The sequence below is a fragment of the Haemorhous mexicanus genome, chromosome 19 (assembly GCF_027477595.1).
Source record: "Haemorhous mexicanus isolate bHaeMex1 chromosome 19, bHaeMex1.pri, whole genome shotgun sequence".
Lineage (NCBI taxonomy): Eukaryota > Metazoa > Chordata > Aves > Passeriformes > Fringillidae > Haemorhous > Haemorhous mexicanus.
The window spans coordinates 11,378,218-11,403,128 of NC_082359.1; the positions used below are offsets into that span (position 1 = coordinate 11,378,218).

The 24,911-nt window shown below is 46.4% G+C and overlaps 2 protein-coding genes across 4 annotated transcripts in view; one reads left to right on the forward strand and one right to left on the reverse strand.

Moving 5' to 3' along the window:
* Positions 1-786: 786 nt before the first annotated feature.
* P2RX4 (purinergic receptor P2X 4) lies at positions 787-8,172 on the reverse strand. Of its 3 annotated transcripts, XM_059863581.1 has the most exons (13): positions 7,538-7,591; positions 7,375-7,445; positions 7,139-7,286; positions 5,638-5,709; positions 5,471-5,543; positions 4,903-4,999; positions 4,663-4,743; positions 4,435-4,576; positions 3,970-4,106; positions 2,525-2,618; positions 2,370-2,435; positions 2,184-2,279; positions 787-1,471 (listed from the first exon to the last, which is right to left on the reverse strand). In XM_059863581.1, the coding sequence occupies exons 1-13, from the start codon at positions 7,574-7,576 to the stop codon at positions 1,439-1,441; spliced, it is 1,149 nt and encodes a 382-aa protein (XP_059719564.1). In that variant the 5' UTR covers positions 7,577-7,591; the 3' UTR covers positions 787-1,438. The 3 variants fall into 3 exon arrangements, with proteins under 3 accessions (XP_059719564.1, XP_059719563.1, XP_059719562.1); XM_059863580.1 differs by lacking the exons at positions 7,375-7,445; positions 7,538-7,591 and adding an exon at positions 7,842-8,169; XM_059863579.1 differs by lacking the exons at positions 787-1,471; positions 7,375-7,445; positions 7,538-7,591 and adding an exon at positions 7,842-8,172 and having other exon boundaries at positions 1,543-2,279.
* Positions 8,173-20,789: 12,617 nt separating this feature from the next.
* Positions 20,790-24,911, forward strand: part of IFT81 (intraflagellar transport 81) — a 37,374-nt gene continuing 33,252 nt past the window's right edge. The window contains exons 1-3 of the mRNA XM_059863575.1: positions 20,790-21,223; positions 22,095-22,198; positions 23,568-23,748. Coding sequence (XP_059719558.1) covers positions 21,080-21,223; positions 22,095-22,198; positions 23,568-23,748 — 429 coding nt within the window. The 5' untranslated portion in view covers positions 20,790-21,079. The remainder of the gene's footprint in view (positions 21,224-22,094; positions 22,199-23,567; positions 23,749-24,911) is intronic.

Sequence of the window (24,911 nt, forward strand, 5' to 3'; positions counted from 1 at the left end):
ATTCTGTTTGAGTGGTCTTTATCAAGCTGTGAGAGTTTGTTGGAAGAGGAATCTGAAAGCACTCTCCTGTGTTAGTGAAGTCTGGTGCTCTACCATTACTGGGGACCTTGGGCTAGGATGGGAGCACAGGAGCTCGAGCACTGTATAATCCAAACTGAGCATTCACATGCACAGACTGGAGTGCCCTTGGAAGGGCACTCTGAGCTCGGACACAACTTAGTGCTCAACAGCAGCAGGCACATGAGGAGTAAAACAAAATGGTAATGCTGTGGTTTATCCATTGTGCTGCTGGAGAAAGGCAGCCAGGATGCTGGGAATATGGAATAGATCCTAGGGCTCAGTAACACCAGAAAAGACTCAGAGAAAGGAAGACCTGGACTTGGTGAGTCAATGTGATTACTAGAGGTGCTCAAAGCCATGTGAATATAAAAGCCAACAAATCCACTTCAATCAAATTGTGTAAACTGCATTAAATGCAGCAGCCCAGACACAGGGTTGGTGTGGTGGTGAAAAGCACGGGAGGTGTGCCAGGGACTAAGAGATCTGTTCTTCCAAGCAGTTGGTACCAGCACTCAGATAAAGACCCAAAGATCTTGGCCTCTGACTTACAAGTCTTTTCCCTTGGAGGTGTCAGGAGAATCAAGGCAGAGCAGCTGTAGTTGCAGCAGCATTTCTGCTGAGAGAATGAAGAGGCAAAACCCACAGAGCCGTGGCTTTGATCGCCCTCAACAAGAGTTGGTATGTGGGGAGAAATGAACAATCAAAACCCAGCTTGCACAACTTCAAGAGGGTTGAAGGAAGGTAGTATTTTATTAAAGTAAATTTTAAAGTAATAGCATAAAAATTAGACTAAATAGAAGAAAAGTTCTGTAACCAGTAAGCCATTCATCACAGCACAATGGAGCCAGACTCTGCTTTATCTTGGCCTGTGGCCACTGGAGCTTGAAGACCCCAATGAAATAGTAGGTACCAGCTCAGCTAATGTTCACAATCCTTCAGGGAAAGAAAAGTGACAACAGCAAGGAGCTGCTGTCCCAAGGTTAGGCACCTCCTGGCAGTGGCCATGGTCAATCTAAGGAAAAACTGAGCCTATTGTCCTGTGCCCTCTGGTGTCAGTGAGCTCAGGGACAGAAGGACTGGCAAAATGATGATGTCAGAGCTGTCTCTGTCCCAGGCTCAGCCAGTGTAGAGGTCTGGCATAAAGTACAATTTTCCCTCTGTGTTTAGTGCAAATAACCTGGAAAGACAGCAGACAAAGAGCAGACCCAGTTCTTCTCCCTGGGACTGACTCCCAAGTAGTAAAGAGTAGTTAAGATTGTCCCTTTCTCAGTTTGGTTCCCCACTTCCTTCCAGCAAGGAGGGGGTGGTCTCATGGCAGGGTCAAGAAATGTTCCCAGCAGCAGTTTAGAGCAGCAATTGGTCCTGCAGCACCAGGAGCTCAGGAGTCTGTTCCGTATGTCTCACCAACTCCCTGCAAGAATCAGAGATTACAGTTCTCTGCCAGAAACTCTTCTTTTTTCCCCTTCCAATCACATAAAATCCTTTGCCCAGGCAAGCTACTCCCTTTTATTCAGACTTTTCCTTTTACTCTTCCAGTGGCACGAGGTGTTTTGATTGAGAAATCTGCCCTCTGCAGCTACATTGCCCACCAAGCACAGGGCTGTAGGGCTGAGCTCTGTCCTCAGCACCAGTCAAGCAACCAACAAAATCCTACTGACCAAACAGATCATTTGATCCCTGGAGGGAGCTGTAACTGTGGCTGTCAGCACACTGGTATCAGAAAATACCAACCCGCTGAATGATTTTTCTCACAACTGCAGGAACCCCGAAAGCCAAGAAGGAAGGATTTGATGGGAACAGGGCTGTTCCCTACAGCTCTTAGAAGGCAAAAGCTAATGACTGCAACCCAAAAAGGAGGTGCAGTAGGAGCATGACAAGTTCTTGAACATATATTTTCCTCTCCAAGACTGGTTACCCAGGAAACATGACAATATTTGTTTCTAGTGCTCTTCCCTGCAGCAGCTTTGAGGTAAAAATTAGCTTCTCTGAGGAAGACAAAGTTTCCTTAGAACTGTGGTTCCAAATCCCCATTTGATGTGAACTTTCTACATCCTGTTTCAGAATCTCTGTGGAGTCAGAGGAGGAAGCAATTCTGCCTTTACCCTGCCTTCACTGATGCTTACCAGTTCATAATCCTCCACATATTTGTACTTCTTCTCCCGATAGAAGTATCTCTTCTTCATGCAATACAGAACAACAATGTCACACAGCACTGTTGCCTAGTGGAGATTGAAAGAGTTTAAGACAGGGATCCTCAGAACGGAGGCACTAATCCAGAATTGAGTCCAGGTGCAGACAATGTCACTTACCACACCAAACAGCGCTAAGCCAGAGCCGATGTTAATCATGGTAGGAATTACATCAAATTTTCCTGCCTAGAAGACAGTTACAAGCCTGAGCATGCTTTTCAGCATCTCTGAAAGTTTTCAATTCATTACAAGACCTCCAGGAACTGTCATCCTACCTTTCCAAACACTATGATATCAAAGCGGATGCCATAAGCTTTGACAAGCGTCCGTGATTCAGTGCCATCACTATTCTTGTAGTATTTTGCAAACCTGCAGAAAAGATAGGTCAGAGCTTAACTGGAAATTTTGAGGTTGCTTATGTGATCATGCAACATCCAGGTGTGTTCCCCATCCCAAGAGGATGGGCTGAACATTGTTACTTTCAGACACAAACCCCGAGTGATGGAGATTTCATGCTGGCAAGCTCATTACAGGAGAAAAACCCAAAGCAGGTGAATTTAAGACAACAGTGAGCACTATAAAATGAGGAAACCTGCAAGGCATAGGAAGGGGAGAAAGTAGCTTTAGCAAGGGTGCATAAGGACTAACAGGAAGAAAGTCAGCTCCACGAGAGAGGCAGGCAGGGGCTGCAGGGGATCAGGCAGCCACGAGAGGGCAGGGCCGGGAGCGCCCGCGCGGCTCGGCCCGGCACACAAAGGCTGCTCCGTGTCCCGCACTGCGTGATAGCAGGCAAACGACAGGGAAAGGGATGAGAACAAATAAGTGAGATCAGACTTACTCCGCCACGTGGTTGACTAAGCCAGGAGGAAGCAGAGAAGAGTGTGGAAGAGAAAAGGAAGGAATGGTAAGGGGCTGTACTAGAGTCTGAAATCAGCAAGAGCGTTTCAGATCCTGCTGTGATATCCTCCAGACAGTCCAGACACACTGATACCTGCCGGCCTGGCACCTCCCAAACACAAATTTGTGCTCTGCACAGCTCCTCAGCAAATTCATCCACGTTCCACCCAAAGATCCTCTGTCCTAAGCGAGATTTTGTGATTCTAGAAATAACAGCCCTGAGCTGTGTTTCCTCACAAGCAGGAATCTTGCAAGGACCTTGGCAAGGTGGCTAATCTGTATTTAATATTATAGTGTGAGTTTGGATGCAACCAGCTGCCAGTTCTGTGCTGGTGTTTTACTGTAAGAGCTGGACTTAGCTGTACTGGCCAGAACGTGTATGTGGTGGTGTATGCCAGGATACTCGGGCTGCAGATATGGTCTTCAACTGACAGACACTTTTACAGGTGAGTTTTTTCCCCCAAGCAGAGTGAGGACATGCTTCAGTCTCCCAACCCCACCTCAGTCCCCTCAAATTCTGCCCTATCAGCACACCCTGAGACAGTCAGTTGTCCCATTGCCACCCCATTGATCTAACAGCCACCAAAAAGCTGATAGAGACATGTCTCAGGCACTCTGATGCAATCAGTGGAGCTTCACTGACCTCCCCCCTCTGCTGTGGTTTGCACACGGTGAGGATCCCATGTGCTCTGTCTTACAGCATCTAAAAAGCTCTCCAGGTTTTCTTCTGTTGCTCTCCAAGCACCATTGAAAGCCCCAAACTACCACAAGTGCCAGTGGCAGATGGAGCTGAGGCACCAGGTGCCCTCCACAGCCACATTACCTGAAGTTGTAGCCAGGTGAGACGGTGTGGGCAGAGTCCTTGTTGTCAAGGCGCCGGAAGGAATATTTTGGCACACAGTGGGAAGCGGCTCTGTCCAGGTTGCAGTCCCAGTTGATCTGCAGTGCCATGACTCCACCCTGCCAAGTGGAGGACAGGAGGTGATGGGCAGTCCAAAGTGCACAGCCAGCCCAGCACTAGGCTCTCTGCTGACCAGGACCTGATTTACTGGCTCTAACCCCAGGCTCAGTCCAACAATTTTCTGCTGCTACAGAACCTTGCACATAACCCCACCCAAAGCAAGGCCAATTATTTGTTAAGTAGAATTCACTCCAGTCCCACTGGCCAGAGCATTATCCATCCTGCAGCTCATCTGTGTTCTGTGGCTCATGCCATGTGGCAGAGACAATCCCCTATCACTCCTTTTCTAAAAACAGCTGAAGCTCAAGAGAAGGGTCTGCCAAATACCTCCACAGCCATTTCCTGGAAGTCCTGCCCTGCAGCTTCAACTATTTTCCCTAAACGAAAGATAGGGCAGAAGGGATCAGTCTGGGCATCATAGATGCAGTTCTTGAGGTAGGTGGAGTTGATAGTGGGGAGGATGTTTCGCCTACAGGAGAACAGAAAGAGAAGAGTTGTTGCATCCCCTTTACTGCCCAGGAGACCAGACAGTGTGATCACCCTCTCACTATTTACTTGCTGAAGTTGAACTTGCGGTACCAAATGTTGTTCTTCACCAGAAGGGTGAAGTTCTCAGCTTCTCGCAGGAATGCTGGCCTACAAAACAAAAGGGAAACATAAACAGGGCTCTGCAGAGTCCTTGGTGCTCATCTCTTCAGCTTTTCCCAAGAGCATGTCAGTGGGAGAAGCATCAGCTGTGTACCACGAGCCTGCTCTCAGGAGGGGCACTGTGGATTAGGAAGACAGAGCACTCACTTGGGTATGTGATAGTCATCCTCCACGGGACACCATGCAAAGACTTCACAGGTCTTAATGCTGTTGTTGTATGGAACACACTCCCCAGTCTGGATGCCTGGAAAGACGTGCATGGAGGTACTACTGAGCAAAACCAGGCAGTATTTGGCCTGTGACACTCCATATGGTGAAAGCCATTTTCCCAGAGGTGAAGTGCCACTACCAAAACCCACATTATCTTCCATTGCAAGTGTAATTTCAGAGAAAGAAGCATCAAGTGCTTTTCCTGAGTCAAATCTTCATTCATGTGAAATACTGCTTCAGGGACTGAAGGCCATGACAAAGCTTCACACTGCTTGCTAACTTAACCAAAGCCCACATCTACCCAACATCCACACAACACAGTCTAAGTTCATTTGGTCTAAGTCCACCAGAAGAAAAATCTGAGCTTCTGCTTCAGTTATCTTACATGTGAGAGAAAGAGAAGAAGGAGACTGAAGTGAAATGCTGCTTCCTTCACAGCAGGGAAGGCACAGCACAGAGGAACCACAAGCCAGACTGAAAGGAGCTTTTGCAGCAGGTTTCTTACCACTGCTGTGGGTGCTGACATATCCTGGAACACAGATGTTCTTCACCTCGCACTTTGTTTGATCATCTGGGAGCTGGAGAGGAACAATAGTTACATAAAACTCTGAGAACCCTCTCCCCCGCACTCCCACTCACACAAGGCAGGATTAAAGCAGATTCTGCACCTACCTCTGGGCAGCGGCCTTGGCTCTGGTTCAGTGTGAGGATCACATTGGTCATGACAAACACAGTATTCTCACCCTGAGCATGCAAAACAAGAAGGAAACTTAGGAGTGACAGTCTGCAAAGAGCATCCAAGGCACTGTACCAAATATCTCTGCTGACAGAGCCCAGGTGGCCCAGCAGAGGGGACTTGCCCTGGACACTGCTGGTGCAGCACTAAAGGAGCAAATTCCTACGTGTATCGCCTGGTGCTGCTGTGTTTAGCCACAGGAAGGACTGTGGGACTGGCAGCTCCTTCTGTCCTCCCACTCGGCCCCAAGTTCCTCATTCACATTATGAAAACAGAGCTCACACAGCTCCTCAGGGGAGTTGTAAGGCAGGTGCAGAAATAGACCTCCAGCTGCAAGTCCAAGCCAACTCCCACTCTTTCTTTTCGCAATCTATCAGTCAGGAATTTGCCCAGTCCTGTTCCTTCAGGGAACACTATTTTCATTACTTTACTTTCACTACTTTCAGATCTGTATGACTCCAGATCTGTCATCTGCTTCCGCTTCCCTGATACACAAATATGACCACTCAGCCAAAATCTGGCTAATCTGTCTTTTTTTCTGCACCACATGTCATGCAGACAGAGGGACCCACGAGCAGCAGCCTGGCTGTGCCTGCCCAGCCCAAAGGCCACCACATATGGCCCACACAGCACAGACTCCCACAGATACAGGCAATCAGTAACTACAGCAATGCTTCCTGTTCAGTTCTGCATCAGGTGACTTGCAGGCTGTTCCTGCGGCTTCTGCCAACAGCTTAACTTGGGGTTGTTTGCTTTAGAAAGCAGTAAGAAAGATGACAGGTCGTTATTGTTGCAGCTTCTTCCTGATGCCTGCAAAGTCCTCCTCTGGCAGGACCCGTGCTGTTCCAAGTCTTTGTGGGCACCATGAACAGTGGGATCAGTGAACCCTCAGAGAAGGAAAGGCTCAAGAAGAACTTAGAGCCCATGTGAGTGCCCAAAGGGGGCTTATAAAAAGGAGGGAAGGAGCTTTTTACACAGGCAGATAGTGATAGGGTAAAGGGGAACACTTTTTAAACTAAAAGAGATTTGGATTAGATTACCCTCTTCACTCTGAGGGTAGAGAGGCCCTGGCACAGGCTGCCCAGAGAAGCTGTGGCTACCCCTGGATCCCTGGAAGTGTTCAAGGCTAGGTTGGGCAGGGCTTGGAGTAATGTGGGATAGTGGCCCTGCCCACAGAAGAGTGGAACAAGATTATTTTGGTTGCTTTCAAACCTAAACCATTCTATGATTCTACACAAGCACACACACCAACACACTTTTCTTGGAACAAGTTGCCCCAGGGTAGGGGCTCAGAATGATCAGCAACAAAGCAAAGCTGCTTCATTCTCTCATATTATGGCCAGACTGGAGCCAAAGCTGCTCCAGCTCTCAGTGGACTTTTGCAAAGCAGTACCTGCTTGTTAGAAAACCTTCTTTCTGTGTGAAAGTGATTAATACCTGAGGAGGGATGACATAATCAGCTACATCCCAGATCCTGGCCCCCAAGGTGGATGTGTTTGTCAGTGTTACACCCTTGACCTTCATGGTTACAGAACTGACCACAGAGTCTGTTTCCTGGTAACCCTTTTCCCACAGAAAAACCCACCTGAAAGAGAAGGATTGCAAGAAACAATAAATAAACACTGTAAATAAGTTCAGGTTGGAATTTCTCCTTTTCCATATTACCATATTACCTGAAAGGGCCATTCCAGACAGTTTCACAGCTTTTCCTTAGAAGAGGGTCACAAGATTGGCAATCTCCTGTCTGATTTTTGGGGTGATATTTTTTATTTTCAGATTGATTTGCAGGGTCTAATTTGCTTTTATGCCCAGCCCTGCTGGGGGAACGACAATCACCTCCTGAGACGTCCCGCTCCTGAGGGGCCCTTGGGCCATTCGCTTAAAAGTTGGACCTGATCCTTGTGGGGACCTTTCCAACTCAGAAAATCTGTGATTCTGTCCACAATCCCAGTTAAGGTCGTTCGGTGACCTCCGGGCACCCCTCAGCCCGCGCTGCCCTCACAGGATGGGTCCCGCGGCGCCTGAGGGCCCCTGAGGGAGGGGCGGCTCCCGCCCTCAGCCCCGGGGGCTCCCGGCGCGGAGCCGCCCGCTGCCTCTCAGGACGGCCGGCCCGGACCCCCGCGCCCCTCCGCCCGCTCACCCGATCACATAGGCGAGGATGCCGAGCTGCACCGCGCGGTTGATGAGCCCCACTTTGCGGCTCCGGATCAGCACGATGCGCGGGGTGTCGTACTCGAAGAGGAAGCTGTGGAAAGCCCCGCACAGCGCCATGGCGGCGGCCGGGACGGGAAGGCGGCCGGGACAGAGGCGTCCCGGGCCGGGCCGCAGCCGCACAGCGCCCCGAGCCGCCCGCCGGGCGCTCCCGCAGCCCCGGGGCTCGGAGCAAACTGCCCGAGGCTGGGGAGGCAGAGGCACCGGCAGCCGCGGACTTTTCACGGCTGTTTTCACAGAATCACAGAACCCATTAGGTTGGAAAACACCTCTGAGATCATCGAGGCCAACCTGTGACGGAACACCACGTTGTCAAATAGACCAGAGCACCGAGCGCCACGCCAGTCCTAATTTAACACTTCCAGGCTCGGTGACTCCAACACCTCCCTGGGCAGCCCGCTGCAATATTTAATCACACTTTCTGGGAATAAAATCTTCCTAATTCTTCCTAATGTCCAACCTAAACCTACCCTGGCACAGCTTAAATCAGTGCAAGGACCAAGCAACTGCCGGCAAAAGAGAGCCGAGCATATTGAAGACTGTCCTCTTTCCATCCACAGTGACCAAATTCTTTATTTATCCTCTTGCAGAATTAATCTTTGCTATAAAAGCAAAGTTAATGTACCCTCTACCTTGTTCTGAGATACCCAACGCAGTCCTTATTGTAGAAACATCACTATAACCCTCAAAAGAGCAGGTAAAACATCAGGAAGAGATGAAGTGAACTGACAATGTAGCAGCGGGAATTTTAGGCACTACAAAACTATTAAGACCCTTTAGTTCAGCTATATATGAGTAAAATGCTTAATTTTTTACAAAACCAGCCAAAACAGAAAGGACCAAAAGAAATGGGGAAATGATAGGAATATGAGTGAATATTCAGTGTAAGTTTCAAAAGGAGAATTGATTCATATGCTAGAATAGAAATGCATAAATGCCCACAGCAGTGTTTTCCTACTCTAGATATATAAGTTGTTGCCATATGGATATTAACACAATTAATGCATTTTTCAATTGGAGATATAAATACAAGTGGCATAATCTGCCAGCAATATATCTTAAAATGTATGTGGGAAATGGAAATGGCAAACTGCTGGGTTAGCTCAGAAAGAACAAAGCTTCGTTGAAAGGAGTGCAGAACACACCTGTTACAATCCTTCTCACCTTGCTTCTACAAAAATAGAACATGTCTAAATAGAACATGTCTAAATAGAATAGAAAAGGTGCTGGAGCACAGATTAATTTACTCTGAATTTGCTGCTTCTTGGATGTACTCTGGCCTTACACATCACGGCGCAAAGCTACTCACACAAGTTCAGGGGGAGGAGGTACAGGAGGCAAGGACTGCTTGAAGCTAAGAGCAAACAGGAGGGCAAAGCCCCACATTTTAATTCCAATAAGTGTGAAAGAAATGCCTGAAAATATTACACAAAAATGGTAAAAGTACTTTTCATTGTAATTCCTTGGTTCAAGCTAAAAAGAGCAATTCAAAGAGAACCCACTGGGCTTTTCAGAAAATGCTTTGTGTCACTGGAATGGTCTAAAATGAGCATGTTTGATCTGGCTGGACCATGAGGCCATCAATGGTGAGTTATGAAACTCAGTGGCCTCTTTCTAGAGCCTCGCAATCCAGGGCTGCAGAAAGCTGACAAGGCTGGGGCAGAAAAATGCTCAGCACATTTTTTAGATGATATATCTTTAGGGCTTCCTCCCTTCAGGGTCACGCTTTGAGGTGACTTCTGGCTTTCTTCAGGGTGCAATCAGACAGCACCAGGTGCTGAAACCAATTCAGGTTGTGATGTGCTGCCCTTTTTTCCTTCAGCAAGAGCTGCTCATGGTGCTTCTGAGTTGGTTGGCATTTGCCACCACTTGGTCTAAGGGTTAGCCCCAGCTCATATTCTTCATTCTGATGGTGCTCACGGGACTCACCAGTACACATTAGCTCAGATTTTTCATTTTCATGGTTCTCATTGGACTGGCTGGTGCAGCAGCTTGCCAGCATCACAAAATTTCACAGGGTGGCTCTGCAACAATTCCCAACATAAATCAAAGAAAACAGCATTTGCTGCTTCATCCAACCACCGAGAGAATTTTCAGCAGGGATCCTCACCATTGGGTTCTGCACTTGACACAGCACAATAGGGATAATGATGATGGATCAGCAGGTCTGGAGGAGGATTGTTTTTGTGTGTTGCCATCACCCACCCCAGCGAAGCCAAATTGACACCTCACGAGTTGTTTCAACACCGACGCACTCCCGCGGGCATGTCCCCACCACAGCAAAGCAGCAATTTTTAGTTGACTCAAGAAAATACATCCTCTGGTCACAGAGTGCCCGGGCTCTGAGAGCTTTAAAACCATGTTATTCTAGACCAGCTCTGAACTCCTGAGCACACTTCAGCATTCTGGACATCAGCATCTTCCATTCTCCGATCAGTACGGAGTGGCAAGAACCATGGGAGCCTGATCCAACTTCCAGTTTCTTATTCTATCAAAACCCTGACTTGCCTGGTGCACAGCTCACATCAACTTATGGATCAATAGGCAATCATGGAGCATGGAGCAAAGAGAGCCTTTAAATGTGACAATGAAAAACTAGCAGTGCAGACAAAAATCATTGTATCAAACTGAAAGACCTACTACACCACACAATGACACCAATATCCAAGCTCTGATAACAACACCCATATGCCTTCTGTCTCAGACATGCTGGCAGGACTCAAAGTGCTGTATTGGTCTTTGACTCTGACTGGTATACTTGACTGATCTCTAAGCCCTGTTCACCTTCATTTAAATAAATAATTTGAATAGGCATTTGCTTAGCTGAAGGGTCAGTTCCAGGAGTGGCAGATACTCACAGATCCTCTGTCATTGCTATTCAAAATTTGTTGTACAGTTGGTTGCCTGTTCAAGTATCAAAAGAGGAAACTCTTAGAGAGGATATGTCTGGTGTAAAAGCCAGCAGCTCAGCCTTCTGCTTGCTACCATCTCCAGGTATTCCAAAGATAGAGACGCCTAAAGAAAAATTAATTTTCCTCCTTTCTTTTTGGGTTCAGTCCCTGCTGCTCTGCTTTGCCATCTTGATGCCAACAAACCAGTGCAGAGTGAGCTTTTAATTGATTCCACTCTCTACTGCACATCCTACTGCAAGCTAAGTTTGGGAGACTCTGAGTGGTTTAATCAGAGTTCCTGAGATCACACGAGCATTTGCTTCCCATTCACCAGTATATGATTTGTATTCTCTGAAGGCAGTGACTCACTCCATACACCACATTGTGACATGTTCTTCTATCTTCTTGCTTGCACAGACATGAAATGCCCTTTTCTCTGTGTTGAATCGTTCCAGAGATATTTTTATGGGCTAGCTTTTAGCCTGCAGGTCAGTCAGGTTTTATTTGAGAGTTTTCCTAACTCTTTCCAGGATCAGAGGTTTCTTCCAGCCCTCAGGGTAGAGGTTGTTTCCCATCTGCTCTTGGTGGTATAGAAAGAAGCCTCCTCTGTAGCAGCTTTGTGCTCAGAGCTGACCTGTTCAGAGCTGTCTTATCTCTGTCTAGAACCTGTGTTACATCTGCTCACTTTGTAAACATAAGAAATTTTTGTTTGTACCTTCCAGAAATATGTGCCCCTAACTGGGATCTGGGAATTAAGATGAATTCTTTACTCTTTGGATATTGCCACCAGCAAAATTTTACCTGTGTAAATAAAACCTTTTCACCTTATTTGAATCACACATCTGTTGTGCTATAGTGATTTTACCCTAATATAAACCAGTATAGCTGAATAAGCAATTCTGTTGACCAGTGCATGGGAGAAATAGTTATGCTGAGAGGCTGTGTTCCCAAGCTCTCCTTATTTCCCTTGGTTCCTGGAGGACTGAAAAGACTAAAAGAATACAGAAACTTTCCATTTGTCACTCAGGCAGATACAGTCCCAAATGCATAGACTTTTTGAGTAAATAATGCCAATTTACACCATTTTTTCAGAGCACTACTTTTTTCAGAGCAATTTTTACTAGAGCACTACTTACTCTCCAGAAGGTATTGAGGAATGTTTGCACTTACATGGTGTAATTAAATTTTGGGAAGTAAATGTTGTGCTTATTGGCACAGTGAAATCTTCAGAACTCCTCAGAACCGCAGGCCAAAAAAGAAACATCAAATTAACTAACTTCTTTTACTTAAATACATCAATTAATGTTATGCCACTATACTATTACCTGGGAAGCTGTCAGTGGGAGGAATATGTTGCTAAGAATAACAGGGAGTTAGGTGGCTCAGGAGAGCAAGAAAGATATGGGTGGTTTTCTTAGTTTTGGGTATCAATGTTCTCTCTTTATTGCACTTGTTTGTGTGGGCCAAGCCTAAACCAAGTCTCTAATTACAGCTGAAATATGAACAGGAGGCTTCTGATATAAATCTTGCTATAGAATAGTAGTGAGAATTTACACCATTTGACAGCTGCTGATCTCTGCCCCATGAACTGGCAGTTTCACTGCTGGTCCCCACAGCCACGTGGTCACTTACACCAGAGCTGCACAGCTACTAAAGGGCTAAGGATCAGGAGGATTTCAATTTCCATCAAGACAGCCATTCCAAGGGGGAAACCCAATCTTCCAAGCAGTCATCCTTGTAAAGAACAGTGCTCCTAAGCAGGAAATATTTTTCCTATCACTGCATTTTGAGCAATGCCTTGCACCAGAGATGTGGGATGACAAACAGCACATTAGCTGGATGATGTGTAGCTTCCATTATGGACTTCTCATGTCTTCTAAACCAAGTTAATGAATGAGATTTAATTACAAACCAAATCAACCTTTGTGGATGCTACCTGTGCAGGAAAGTCACTGAACAGTTTCACTGTATGACACTCAAGACATTAATTATGTGTGTTAATTTTGAAAGAACTAAAAATTATTGAACCTATAATGGGAAACTGTTGGTCATCATCCACTGGGGAGCATGTAGAACCTGATCCAAAGCTGTTCTGAAAAGGTGTTACAAAAACCAGTCCTTCAGCCAGCTAATCCAGCAACAGTGCCCTGCCTCAGGCAGAAATGAACAATCCAAAATGAAAGAACCTTCTTGCCAACGTCCAATTGTTCAGCTCCTGCCATAACTAACAGGAAGGAAAAGGAGGCCTCCTGTGTAGTTCATGAGATTTACCTTCCAAAGGAATTTGGTCCATGAAGACAATCAAGGGTGTAACCAAAGCCCCACATTGCTACCTCAGGATCTCAACCACACAGCAGAGCTTCCTGGGCTCTGACCTTGGTATTGTTCTGGTAGAAAATAAACCCTCAGATTTGCTTTTTAGTGATTCCTCCATTTTTTCTTCTCGCCAATGGAATTTGTGAAGGAACTTTATACATCAGAGGTTCAGACCAAACCTCTCATCCATTATTTTTGTTGCCTGTAGTGACCAACTCCTGGCATGTTAGAGGAAGGTTAGGGAACAAGGCAGAATGTGTCAACTGTGCAATGTAATTGAAAGCAAAACTCCCTCAGTACCATCCTAGCAGGAGCCTACAGAGGGTGACATTTCAAAATGACTGGCAGTCACTGAAACTTTATAACAAAGCCTTAGGATTTCATTAACTCAGGAAGCTCATGCATATCTTTCCCGGATACTGTATGAACAATTACAGCCTTCCTGTTGTTGGACAAAGCCTTTTTCAGACCATAACTCTGTCCACATGAGAAAGGAATGGAATTTGCTCTCAAGTGCTGCAAAACCTCAGCAGAAGGAGCTGTAGGAGGCATTGTGGGCACTAGGGGGGACCTTGCAGTGGAAAAACTGCTCTGTTTCTGCAGAAAACCCCAAATTAGGGAGAAGATGAGATATAAATGTAGAAACTTATATGTATCTTATATTTTATACATATGGGCTTGTAAATGAGCTAATGGGAGTGCTAATTGACCTAGTTTCTTATGCATATATTTCAAAGCTGGCTGAGAGGAACTAAAATTCATTACAATTCACTTCTTTAGAGTATCAATTCCATAATTTCAGTTGAAATAAAATAGTTTCTAATTTTTTTTTCATTCTTTGGCTGCTACAGACTGGAAATAGAACATTTTTATCTTGGATATTGTACAGTCATGGGGTTACAACAAAAGATGGCTACCAGGCCCTTCCATCCATCCTACTCTAGGTCACAGCAGCATTGTCCCATGGAGTCTTTCTCCTAGAGTTTTGTTATCTCACTGAGACTGACAGCATTGAGGTTTTCATGATCTGTGTAGGGAGGAGGAAGAGATTGCTCTTTGGTCTGAGGAGGATCCCCAAGCACCAGCCTGCAGCACAAAGCACAGAAAACCAATCTACCCCACAGGAAAGTGAAATGAACCTCAATGTGATAAATGAACCCACAGAGAACTTCCACATTTTCTTTGCAGAAGAAAACCCCACATTAGGAAACTTTTTTTTATTATTATTATTATTTCAGTCCCTGATTAAAGCTCTCTTACATGGATGCATTTTTCCTTGACATTTGAATTAATGAGCCAAATGTCTCCAGTGAATTCAAGATGAGCCTGCGACACCTAAAGCAGTTTCTATGGCAGCTGCATGGAGGCTGTGACTTCACTGCAGGATCATACAGCAGGGCAGCTGGGTAGAAGTCAATTACTTGGGAATTCTAATGAGTGTTAACAGTATGGCTGTGAAGGAAAGAGCTGATTTACATACATGAGGTCTATAGGTGCCTAAGCAGAGGGAGTACCTTAAAATTTCACGACGTTGTCAATGTATCTTTCTTTCAACACACACACACAAAAGTAGATATGTCTTTCACTCACTTAGGGAGGTTTTCCATGGATTCCACAGGGAACCCCTGACCTCACAGCTTTTTAACAGTTGCATTATAATTCACACATTGTCCTGTTCGAGTTCTTGTAAAGAAACAAGCTCTTACTCAAGGGTTTTTTGCCACTTAAAGACAGTTTCAACCTGTCCTCCTCAAATGTAAGATAGGGAGCTTGACATTTCAGATTGTTGCAGCTTTCTATAGGAGGAAGCTGCAGAAGGAACTACCCAAACCATGGTCCTGCCACACCTCATCAATCCTTATTTAGCCCTTTGCTTGGGTCAACAGTGCTTGGTATTGTTTGGGCTGAGGGTGAAGTAATTTCCTTCAAAATTTAATATGAAGTTTCATATCTGGGTCTGGTGATAGATTGAGAAATCAAGTGTTTCAGCTGGAAGTTTAGTTCAACAACATGAGCCAATTAAACAAGGATGTAAAAGTGGGCAGAAATCTGACTTCTGAATATTGAACTGACATTAACTGAAGACTTGCCAGCATTGGTACAGTGTATTCTGCTGTAACCCAGATCCTGTTGCTTTTGTGAGCCACTTCCTTCACACTGGTACTTACTGAGCTGTTAACATCATCCTCTCCTGTCAGAGTCTGTGAGAGGTGGCTAGGCAACTGTCTGGAAAAAACAGAAAAGACAAATAAGCCCATAAGAATAAAACATGTCAGCTTCTTTGTACCATTCTTGAACAAAAGGCACTCCAAGATGAATGTCAGATGGACATTTTCAAGTAGGTGAGAGAATTTTTGAATGAGACACATCAGCTGGATCAAACTCTGCCTTGGTTTCACTTTCACAGCTTTTGGCTTTGAATTGATGTACACAAGAAGAGAATTTCTATTTTCCCATTCTAAATAACACAGACAACATGAGGTTACATCCTGACCCTTCAGATGCCATTTGGGAAACAGCATTTATCTGCAACAGGCCTTGATGTCATCCAAAAACTTTCCCCCATGCTGTGTTGCTGTGCACCTACACTCCGACTTTTTCTGTCACAAATGGTAGTGTCCCGTCCATGTTGTTTTTCTTTAAAAGAGATTAAAAACCATAGACTTTAATTTTTCTGAGTGACTATTTTTGTGCCTCATGCTGATTGCTTCAAAAACCTTGGCCTAACATTTTTACTTTCTCATGAATTGAATGTGTTAAGGAGGAAGGACACCTCTGTTCCAAAGCTGACAGGAATGTCACCCAGCTCATCTAACTCATAAAAGCACTGTCAAGTTTGAAAAAACTATTGTATGTTCAGAAGATACTTTCTACATTACATAAAAGTGATATAAAAGGCTTGCTTTGAAAAACAAGCCACAAGCACTTGCATCAATTCAGGTTAACAACAGACTTTTCTGGGTGGAGATAAAATAGAATCTGAAGAACAAAAATACAAAGCAACTGATCAATGTTCCTTTATTTATATCCTCTATTTTGACAGCATTTCAGCCTTTTCCTCCTGGAGAACAGTGCTTTGGGATAACAATGTTGTTGGAAAGTGGCAGTGGGAACCCAGCTCTGAGCAGCAGAAGGTGGGCACAGAACCTTCATAAGGCCACTTGGATTTCCTGCAGACTTGATCCTTGGTGTGATTGGGATCAGTGTGCGCAATGTCCTGGCCTGCTGCCCTCCCAGGAGAATGAAACCAACTCCACCAACCTCAGCAGACTTTGTTCAGCAGACTTATCACTGAGAACAGCTCTTGCTTGGCAGCACTGAGCAAAATTTGCCCTTTAGAGGCAATCAAATATGGCACATTCCTTAAACATCTTGTTGTTCTTGGAATCTGCTGCAAGGGGTGACTGACCATTTCATCTGACCTTGAGCAGGAGGCTCTAAAGAGCAGGCTCTAGTCTCAGAAACACTGGTGTAAACCTCAGATCAATCAGTGGAGATATTTTGGATTTTTCAGACAAGAAACAAGACCAAACAGCATGGCAAGAAACAAAACTGTGAGCGTTTTCCAGAGAAAGCTGAGTTAACTCTGCCCAACCAACCCCTCCTCATTAAATAACATCCTATGCCACACTCCCACCTCGGAGGATCCACAGCCACATCCACCTTCCAAGGTGGTCTAACATCACATCAATGCTCTTGTTGCTGCTATGGCATCATCTCCCCTCAGTGCTACCAGACTTTGCCAGTCTGAAGTTATGCTGGGACAAGTGGGGCTAAATGGATGGAAGCCAGCATCAGGCCAGCCTCCTTCTGGGCCTGGCTCTCCACCCCCTGCACTTCACACCAGTGCAGAGAAGGTGTAACACTCTTCTGGGCTGGGCAGAACACACAGCACCCACCCCACAGGGCTAGCAATGCCAGGCAAGGCACAGGGCAATGGGGTGCTGGGGTCATCAATGGCCACAGAGATCTCCAACTTCTTATCTCATATTGCTTGGGACACCATTCCACCTGGTCTTAGACTGGTTTTACAACAAGTGCTGGGACCAAAAAGGAGTGATGAAGTCACTGCTCCTCTCAGCAGAGCCAGTTGGTGGCACATACCTTGGCTGTGCCTCTCCTGCTGCAGTCACACCAAGCTGCAGCTGCTCAGTGTGTTCTGAGCCAGCTGTGTGCATCTGGTCCAGGGGCAGGAGAGGGCTGAGGCTACCACGGACACTGTACACACAGGAGGTGGGCTGGAAACGTGCAGAGCTCTCAGGGTCCGACCTCCAAATCCCAGGCTCAGAGTCTGAAAGACACAAGTTTGCATAAGAATCCATTAGAGCAAGATTTAAATTACCAGGATCCTCTCTCATGCAACACAATACTCTCATAAAGGCACAAAATATACAAACCCTACAACACAGATCTAATGTTTTTCTTCCAATCCTTTAGTACTTTAAATCACTTACAACTGTAGACATGACAAAACATTCAGAACCAGACAGACTTCTTGGCTGTTGGTATTGTCCTAAATGCCTCAGCTCACAGGAACAGGCCACGTTCTGCACAAACAGGCCTAATTTTTAAAGACATCTGTGATCACTCCTTACGCTTTAGCTGACCACAGTACAGCTGCAAGTGGGAACCAGAAACAGGCTGGGGATGCATTTAGGTACTAGAATAGCCATAAGGAAATTAATTTTTAATATAACACAGTCAGACCTATGTGTACATACAGCACAATATTTTTAATAACAGAAACAAACAAAGAGGAGGGGTCAGATTGCTCGAGCACAGCAGAATTATTGTCTCTTCTTCCTAAAATCTCTTGTTTTCACACTAACATCTTCCATCTGGTTGGGATCTGACCTCAGCAGCCCGGCTGCACCCGTTCATGCTCTTGTCCGTGGTGTTCCCATATAAGGTGATCTCTCTTCGGGGAGCAGGATTCTCATTCGCTCAGGTTTCTTCCCACTCGGATTTGCTGCTCTCTGCGGTCGAGCTCTGTCACAACTTTGCTCGGCAGCATCTGCACAGCAGTGGCTGCAAAGGGAGGAGAAAGTCGGGGGGAGCAGTGAAGCTGTGCCTGCAGATCCAGAGAGCTCTGGGTTGTTTATTACCGTTCTCTTTCCTCCACAAGTCACCTCTGCAGGATGTCTTTGCAATAAGCAGCTTCCACAAGCCTTTCCCAAGCTAAATATTGATCCAGAGAACTGGATGGAACTGTAGAGCTGAACTCTTATAACAACTCTCATGTCAAACTTTCCTTCAAAATCTGTATCACTCTCCATGCAAACTAATTTGGGACTATGGAAATGCCCCTAGAATTATACAACAAATAAACTGGAACACTGGCCCTCGAGTCTGTAAGACTTGACTCAGACAGCACATCACCCAAACTGAGATAACTTAAGACAAGTTAAGCATAAACAAATCTCAGCTGCTTCCTGTAGTATTCACCCAAGGCTGCACTGAGAGTTTATATCTCTACCATATCTGTGAAGATTCTCTTCTGATAAAGAGGTCAAGGCACTGAGCTAAGCCTTGATTGTTTTCTTTCAGGCAGTAATTTTGAATATTCAGACACTACTGTAAATACCAAGCAGCAGGGGGGCAGCCAATGGGGCTGCATGCATGGAGAGCACAAACCTGGTGGAAGAAAGGATCATGATAACATAAAACTTTAAGGATGACACAGGATCTCTCTCACTTTCCCCAGGTTGGGAAGTCCCACAAAACTGGGCTCCAATGTGTGAGTTTGCTCCTGCCTCCAATCACTTGAGCTTTCAAACATGACAAGCTCAGCCAGTCCAGTTCTAACAAGGCCTGGTCATGGAGTCTCCTTTCCCAGAGCCAGAACAATCAGACTTCATGGGTTTCCATCTCACCATCTCTTTTTTTTCGTATCTTGGCATTATCTAAAGTTTCCATCCTTTCTCTTCTTTAACGTTACAGAGACATGAGAAGAGGGGGATGTTCCTCTCCTTCTGGGAAGGTGAGAGGACTGGAATAGTCTCAATAGAAAGCAAAATCTCAGAGCAGCAGCCTCCCAGTGCACCCAGCCCATATCCCTCTCCACCCTCACCACAACTGCCTTTCCCTCAGCGCTGAGGAAGAAAGGATGAGTATCCGTGTTTACAGAAACAGTGTTTCTCCAGGATTAAGTGATGGGGACCTCACAGACACCTCCACCAGAAATACCGTTCTGATCTGCTCTCTCTGTGTTCTACATGCTCAAAATACTCATCGGAGAAAACAGTAACTGATACCAGGAAAGCATGACAAAGGAAAGGAGATCTCTTCTGGGAACTTGTAGGTAAATACGATTCCTAAAGGTCAGTATATGGACTGAAAGCACAAAGGAAACATGATCTGGTTTTAAAGTTCAAATCCAGGAGTCAGGAGACTTGGATTACGTTCCTGGCTCTACCACAGCTCTCATGTCCAACCACAAGGCACCCGTCCATCCCTTCTGTCACTTCATTTAACCAGTTAAGAGCTCAGACACCAATCAGTGTCACTTCCCAGCCTTCCCGTGAAGACCAGAAAATTTTATGAAATTATTGTATGAAGCATTTTCTGTTTCTCAGAAGGAAAAGAGGAGCTAATCTAACTTAGTCGCAGTGCTTAGAATTGCAAAGTATTACATTTATGGTTGCTACTTACTGAGTCAAATTCTGCAGTGATTTACAACCTGTGCATTTCAATTGGCACCAATTTAACATGACTCACTGCATATTTTAATCCATCATCTGGGGACTCACATGGGATTCTAAGACTATCCAAGAACCTAATTGAAATAGCAGAGAGGCTCCAAAATCCAACTATTTCAGGCCTAAGCATGGCTTTTGAAGGATCTGCGAGAACAAACTTACAGACTGAGAGATTCCATGCGTGAGTTTGACGTTAATTTATAGTCTGGTTCGGATTGTTTGGTGTTTTTGAAGTTGCTGTCCTTGTTTCAGATTTATGCACTACGTATTTATTGCTGCTTTGAGGCACGCTGACAACTGATGTTCAGCCTCGAGGACATAAATTTGCCATTTTTCCCAGATGAAGCCTGGGCCCAGGACTGGCTGTTCCTGTTCCACACGGATCCTCTGCACACCTTTCCATTTCCAAGGAATTAAGTAACCATTCACCTGACACGTACATCAGCCACACTTGACATCCCTTTGTGCTGTCAAAGGCTGCCAGAAATCTTAATTGGGTAACTGCAGCAATGTGTTTGTACATCTCCTACACATGCGACAACAACCTCCCTCAGAAGGAGCCGCAGAGCCAAGTTTATCCTCCAGAGGCTGAATCTCGGACCTATTTCTGCCACTCCTCGCACTCGTTCCGTGAAGGAGCCCCACGAGAGACTTGCCCTGTGCCGTGTCCGCCCCAGCGCCCCTCAGCCGCAATTCCCGGGCTGCTCGCGGCGGGAAGGGGACGGGACGGGGCTGCGGGGCGCAGCGGGAAGGACTGACCGGGGCATGCTGTGGGGACACCGGGAGGGCTCCCAGCCGGCTGTGAGGGCAGCGATCCACGATCCGCCAGAGGGGCCCGGTGCCGCTCGCTGTCCCGGTTTCGGTGCCGGTGCCCTCACAGTTCGGCCGCGCCCCCTCACGGCCAGACCACGCCCCCTCACAGCTCGGCACCGCCCCGCCACCCTTGGTCACGCCCCTCCAAGCCAGACCACGCCCCCTCACATCGCGGCCCCGGCCCGGTCCGCGCCGCTCGCCGGTAACGCCGGAAGTGACGCCGCGCCCGTGTCCTGGCAACCGTCCCCGCGGTAACGGCGCGCGCGAGGCTCCGGTCGAGGCCTCCTCTCCGGACCCGGCCCGGACCCCGATCCCGCAGCCCTGCCAGGGCCCGGCCCGGGCCCCGATCCCGCAGCCCCCATCCCGGCTCCGAGGGGCGGCCGGACCCGGTCACCGCCCCCCCGGCATCTGCTGTGTGTTCTCTGCAGAGGCTTTCCCGAGACACAGTTATGGGTGACCAAATGCAGTTCATTGTTGAGAAGCTCAATCAGGAGCCCTTCAGGAAGAACTACAATTTGATCTCGTTTGACTCCCTGGAGCCGCTGCAGCTGCTGCAGCTGCTCAGTGATGTTCTGGGGGAGATTGACCCGAAGGTAAGGAGGGCGCTCAGGGTGCTCACACCTCCTGAGGTGGCCTGACACTGGAATTCGCTTTCATTTAAGCCTGGCTCAGTATAATCCTGCAGCGTGTTTGTCTCACCAAAAGAAGCTTGTATGAATCTTCCAGGAAATAAATGTGCCTGGCAAGAATCCTTCCTGCCTGTACGTCTGAGTGCTCTTGGCAAAGCAGCAAATGCTCCTTGGGGCAGGGCAGCAGCATCCCTGCTCCCCAGAGGCTGCTGACGATGTTTTTCCTGTGAAATTAAAGATCTTGGTTCATACTGACAATCGTGTTTAGTCAAAGTCAGGCTGTGTCCTGCACGCACCCAGGGCAAGAGCTGATCAAGAACTGAACCTCATGACTGTGCTGTTGCAATGGAAATTATATCCCAGTCCTTGAAGGCTGCCAAAAGTGTGTGTGAGATCAAAAGGGACCATTCACGCACCTGGGGAGTAGATCCCTGGGCCAGGATATCCAACTTCCAGGGTGGATTTGGTCAGTGTGACTGCACAGATGAGATCCCACGAGCAGGGAGAAGAGATTCCTGGAGTAAATTGACAGGAAAATCCATTAGAAGAGAATTGAAGTTTGGTGATTTAAGGGATGTTCTGTACAGTGCATCTCACTATTATCTGTTAAATTAATAAAGTCAATTCTTTCAGTGTTGCCAGATAACTAACATTACTTGGACAAACAAATTTATAAAAATAATAATAATATATTTGATGGTAGGAAATAATATAGTGTTATCCTAAAAATTAGTAATTAATTATTAAATTTATTGTTGTCTAATAGTAACAATACTTTTTACTATATGAATAATAATAAAGAATAATGACTTGTTTAATTTTAAAACCTGTTCAGCATGCTGTGGACATCAGAGAGGAGCTGCCAGAACAAACAGCTAAAAGAATGCTGAATCTGCTTGGAATCCTCAAATACAAACCTCCAGGGACTGTGTCAGACCTGTGAGTACCTTACTGCCTACAAATCACGTTCAAACATCTTCTTGGGGTTATATGATACTGACCTTTAGTTCAGGTGAGCACTGCTCCAATGTCCCCATGGATGTTGGGATCCCAGGTGTGGCTCCAGGTGGGCGCTGTTCCCGTGTCCCCGGGGATGTTTTGGGGTCCCAGGTGGGCGCTGTTCCCGTGTCCCTGGGGATGTTCTGGGCTCCCAGGTGGGCGCTGTTCCCGTGTCCCCGGGGATATTTTGGGGTCCCAGGTGGGCGCTGTTCCCGTGTCCCCGGGGATGTTTTGGGGTCCCAGGTGGGCGCTGTTCCCGTGTCCCCGGGGATGTTTTGGGGTCCCAGGTGAGCGCTGTTCCCGTGTCCCCGGGGATGTTTTGGGGTCCCAGGTGGGCGCTGTTCCCGTGTCCCCGGGGATGTTCTGGGGTCCCAGGTGGGCGCTGTTCCCGTGTCCCCGGGGATGTTCTGGGGTCCCAGGTGGGCGCTGTTCCCGTGTCCCCGGGGATGTTCTGGGGTCCCAGGTGGGCGCTGTTCCCGTGTCCCCGGGGATGTTCTGGGGTCCCAGGTGGGCGCTGTTCCCGTGTCCCCGGGGATGTTTTGGGGTCGCAGGTGTGGCTCCAGGTGGGCGCTGCCTGCAGTGGCGGTTCCGGCCGGCAGAGGGCGCCTCCCGGCCCTGCCCAGCCCCGGTTCCGGTCCCGGTCCCGTCTCACCTGTGCCAGGTGATCCCAAATCCCGCGCTCCCCCCGCTCTGCCGGCACCCCCAAGGCTGTCACAAGAAATGAGGAGCTGTCACTGCTGGGTTTATCCTTGTAGTGTGTTTCGGGGTTTTTGTCTGACTCAAGGTAGAAGAATCAGGAGCCTGAACTGCAGACTTCCAGCTCAGAATGGGTTGGGTCGGAAGGGACTTTAAAGATCACTTGTGTTCCAACCCCCTGCCATGGGCAAGGACACCTTTCACTATCCCAGGTTGCTCAGAGCTCCATCCAGCCTGGCCTTGAATACTTCCAGGGATGGGACAGCCACAGCTTCTCTGGGCACCCTGTGCCAGGGCCTCAGCACCCTCACAGGGAAGAATTGCTTCCTAATTCAAAGCCCTCTGTCACTGTGAGGCCATTCCCATTGTCCTGGTAAAAAGTTCCTCTCCATCTCTATTCCTTCAGGTTCTGGAATGTGCAAATTCCTCAGCCTTCTCTTTTCCAGGCTAATCAAACCCAAGCCTCATCATGAGCATTTTCTCTTCTAACAGCCTTACGAAAATCATTAGGCAAGTGGAGAAGGAATGTCAAAACATTGCAGATTTTTTGTTCCAAGCCAGCATTCTTTTGTTTGAGATTTATTGGCATTTTCTCCTGGTTGGTTCCATACAGGAGTGCTTTTCGCCAAGGGCTGGTTACTGGAAGCAAAGCTGTAATTCATCCTGTCTTGCATTGGCTTCTTCAGAGGACCAATGAACTCAGGACCAGAGCTTACTTGGCACGTTTCTTGGTGAAGCTGGAGGTGCCAGCAGAGTTCCTACAGGATGATACTGTGGCTGACTTCAACAAACAGGTACCATTCCTCATGAATGCCAACGTTTCACCTTAATTAAAGTGCCAGTGGGAGGAGGGAAAAATGAATCAGGGAGTTCATGCTGGCATACATGTCCAAGTGAGTTATGTTAAAAGCTTGTTGGAATCAAGGATAAGCAAAGATTCATAATAAAAAGTTTATGTCTTGACCACTTTACTTCCAATAACCCTGAAATTATGTATTAATAAATAGCATTGAATTAAAAGGCCTTAAGCCCATTAAGCACCGGGTGCCAAATAATGTTCAGAGCCATTTTGGCTTAGGTAGACTTTAAGTTCTTAATTTTTGAGCAGGTTTGAGGGTTTTTTCCTATGAAATATCACCTGGATATTTTTAACTTTATAAAATTACCACTTCAGACAAGTCCAGAAAATGTTATGACCAAAAGTCGATGTCTCCTAATTGTCCATTGATTGTACTTTTAGTCAGGATAGTCCTGTGATGGTATTTGATGCCTAATATTTGTATGAGCCTTACTCCACTTTTTGCTTTAACCAGTTATTTTTTTGTGAATAAAGAGAAGATTTCTTTTTCTCTGTGCTGACATTCCTACTTATTATGTTCCCACTTCTTTTGTGAGCATTAAATGTTGATTTTAGATAGTCAGACTGGGTGGGTTTGAAATGTAAAGCTTGAAGTGAACCAAAGTTTTGGGTTTATTATCTGAGGTACATATTTACTTATTTTTTTCCCGTTTTCTGTGCCTTTTGTTCTGCTAAACCACAGTGGGTTTGAGTGTTTGTTAGAGGTAACTTGATCTGTTAACTCTGCACCAGCAAAGCTGAACAGTCTGACTTAGACTTGACTAAGCCTTTTATTTTTTTGTTACCTCTAACAATATTGGATTTATACCTTGAAATAACTCAGCAGAAGTAGCAGGGAGAGAAAGGAATGCAGATTGTATGTTTTGTTCAGAATGTCACAGTCTTAATGTGTATAAATATCCACCTCCATCATTTCCATTACGTAAGATGTGTTCCTTTTTGGGATTACAGTAATAGAACCATCTCATTAAGCTAATACTCTGCTGATTATTTCAAAACAGAAGCTGGGGTAATAGAATGCCTTACTGCACTATAACATGACAATGCAAATATTTAGATACTAATGAATTAAACAATTAGACTGAATTATTTAGATAC

What these genes read in the sequence shown, in the direction of transcription:
- P2RX4 (XM_059863579.1), bottom strand. Translation starts at nt 7,972, where the DNA reads ATGGCGCTGTGCGGGGCTTTCCACAGCTTCCTCTTCGAGTACGACACC. An exon ending in ATTATGTCATCCCTCCTCAG is followed by an intron (nt 5,710 to 7,138) that starts GTATTAATCACT and finishes TTGCATGCTCAG; the next exon opens with GGTGAGAATACTGTGTTTGT. An exon ending in GCCAAGGCCGCTGCCCAGAG is followed by an intron (nt 5,544 to 5,637) that starts GTAGGTGCAGAA and finishes GTTCCTCTCCAG; the next exon opens with CTCCCAGATGATCAAACAAA.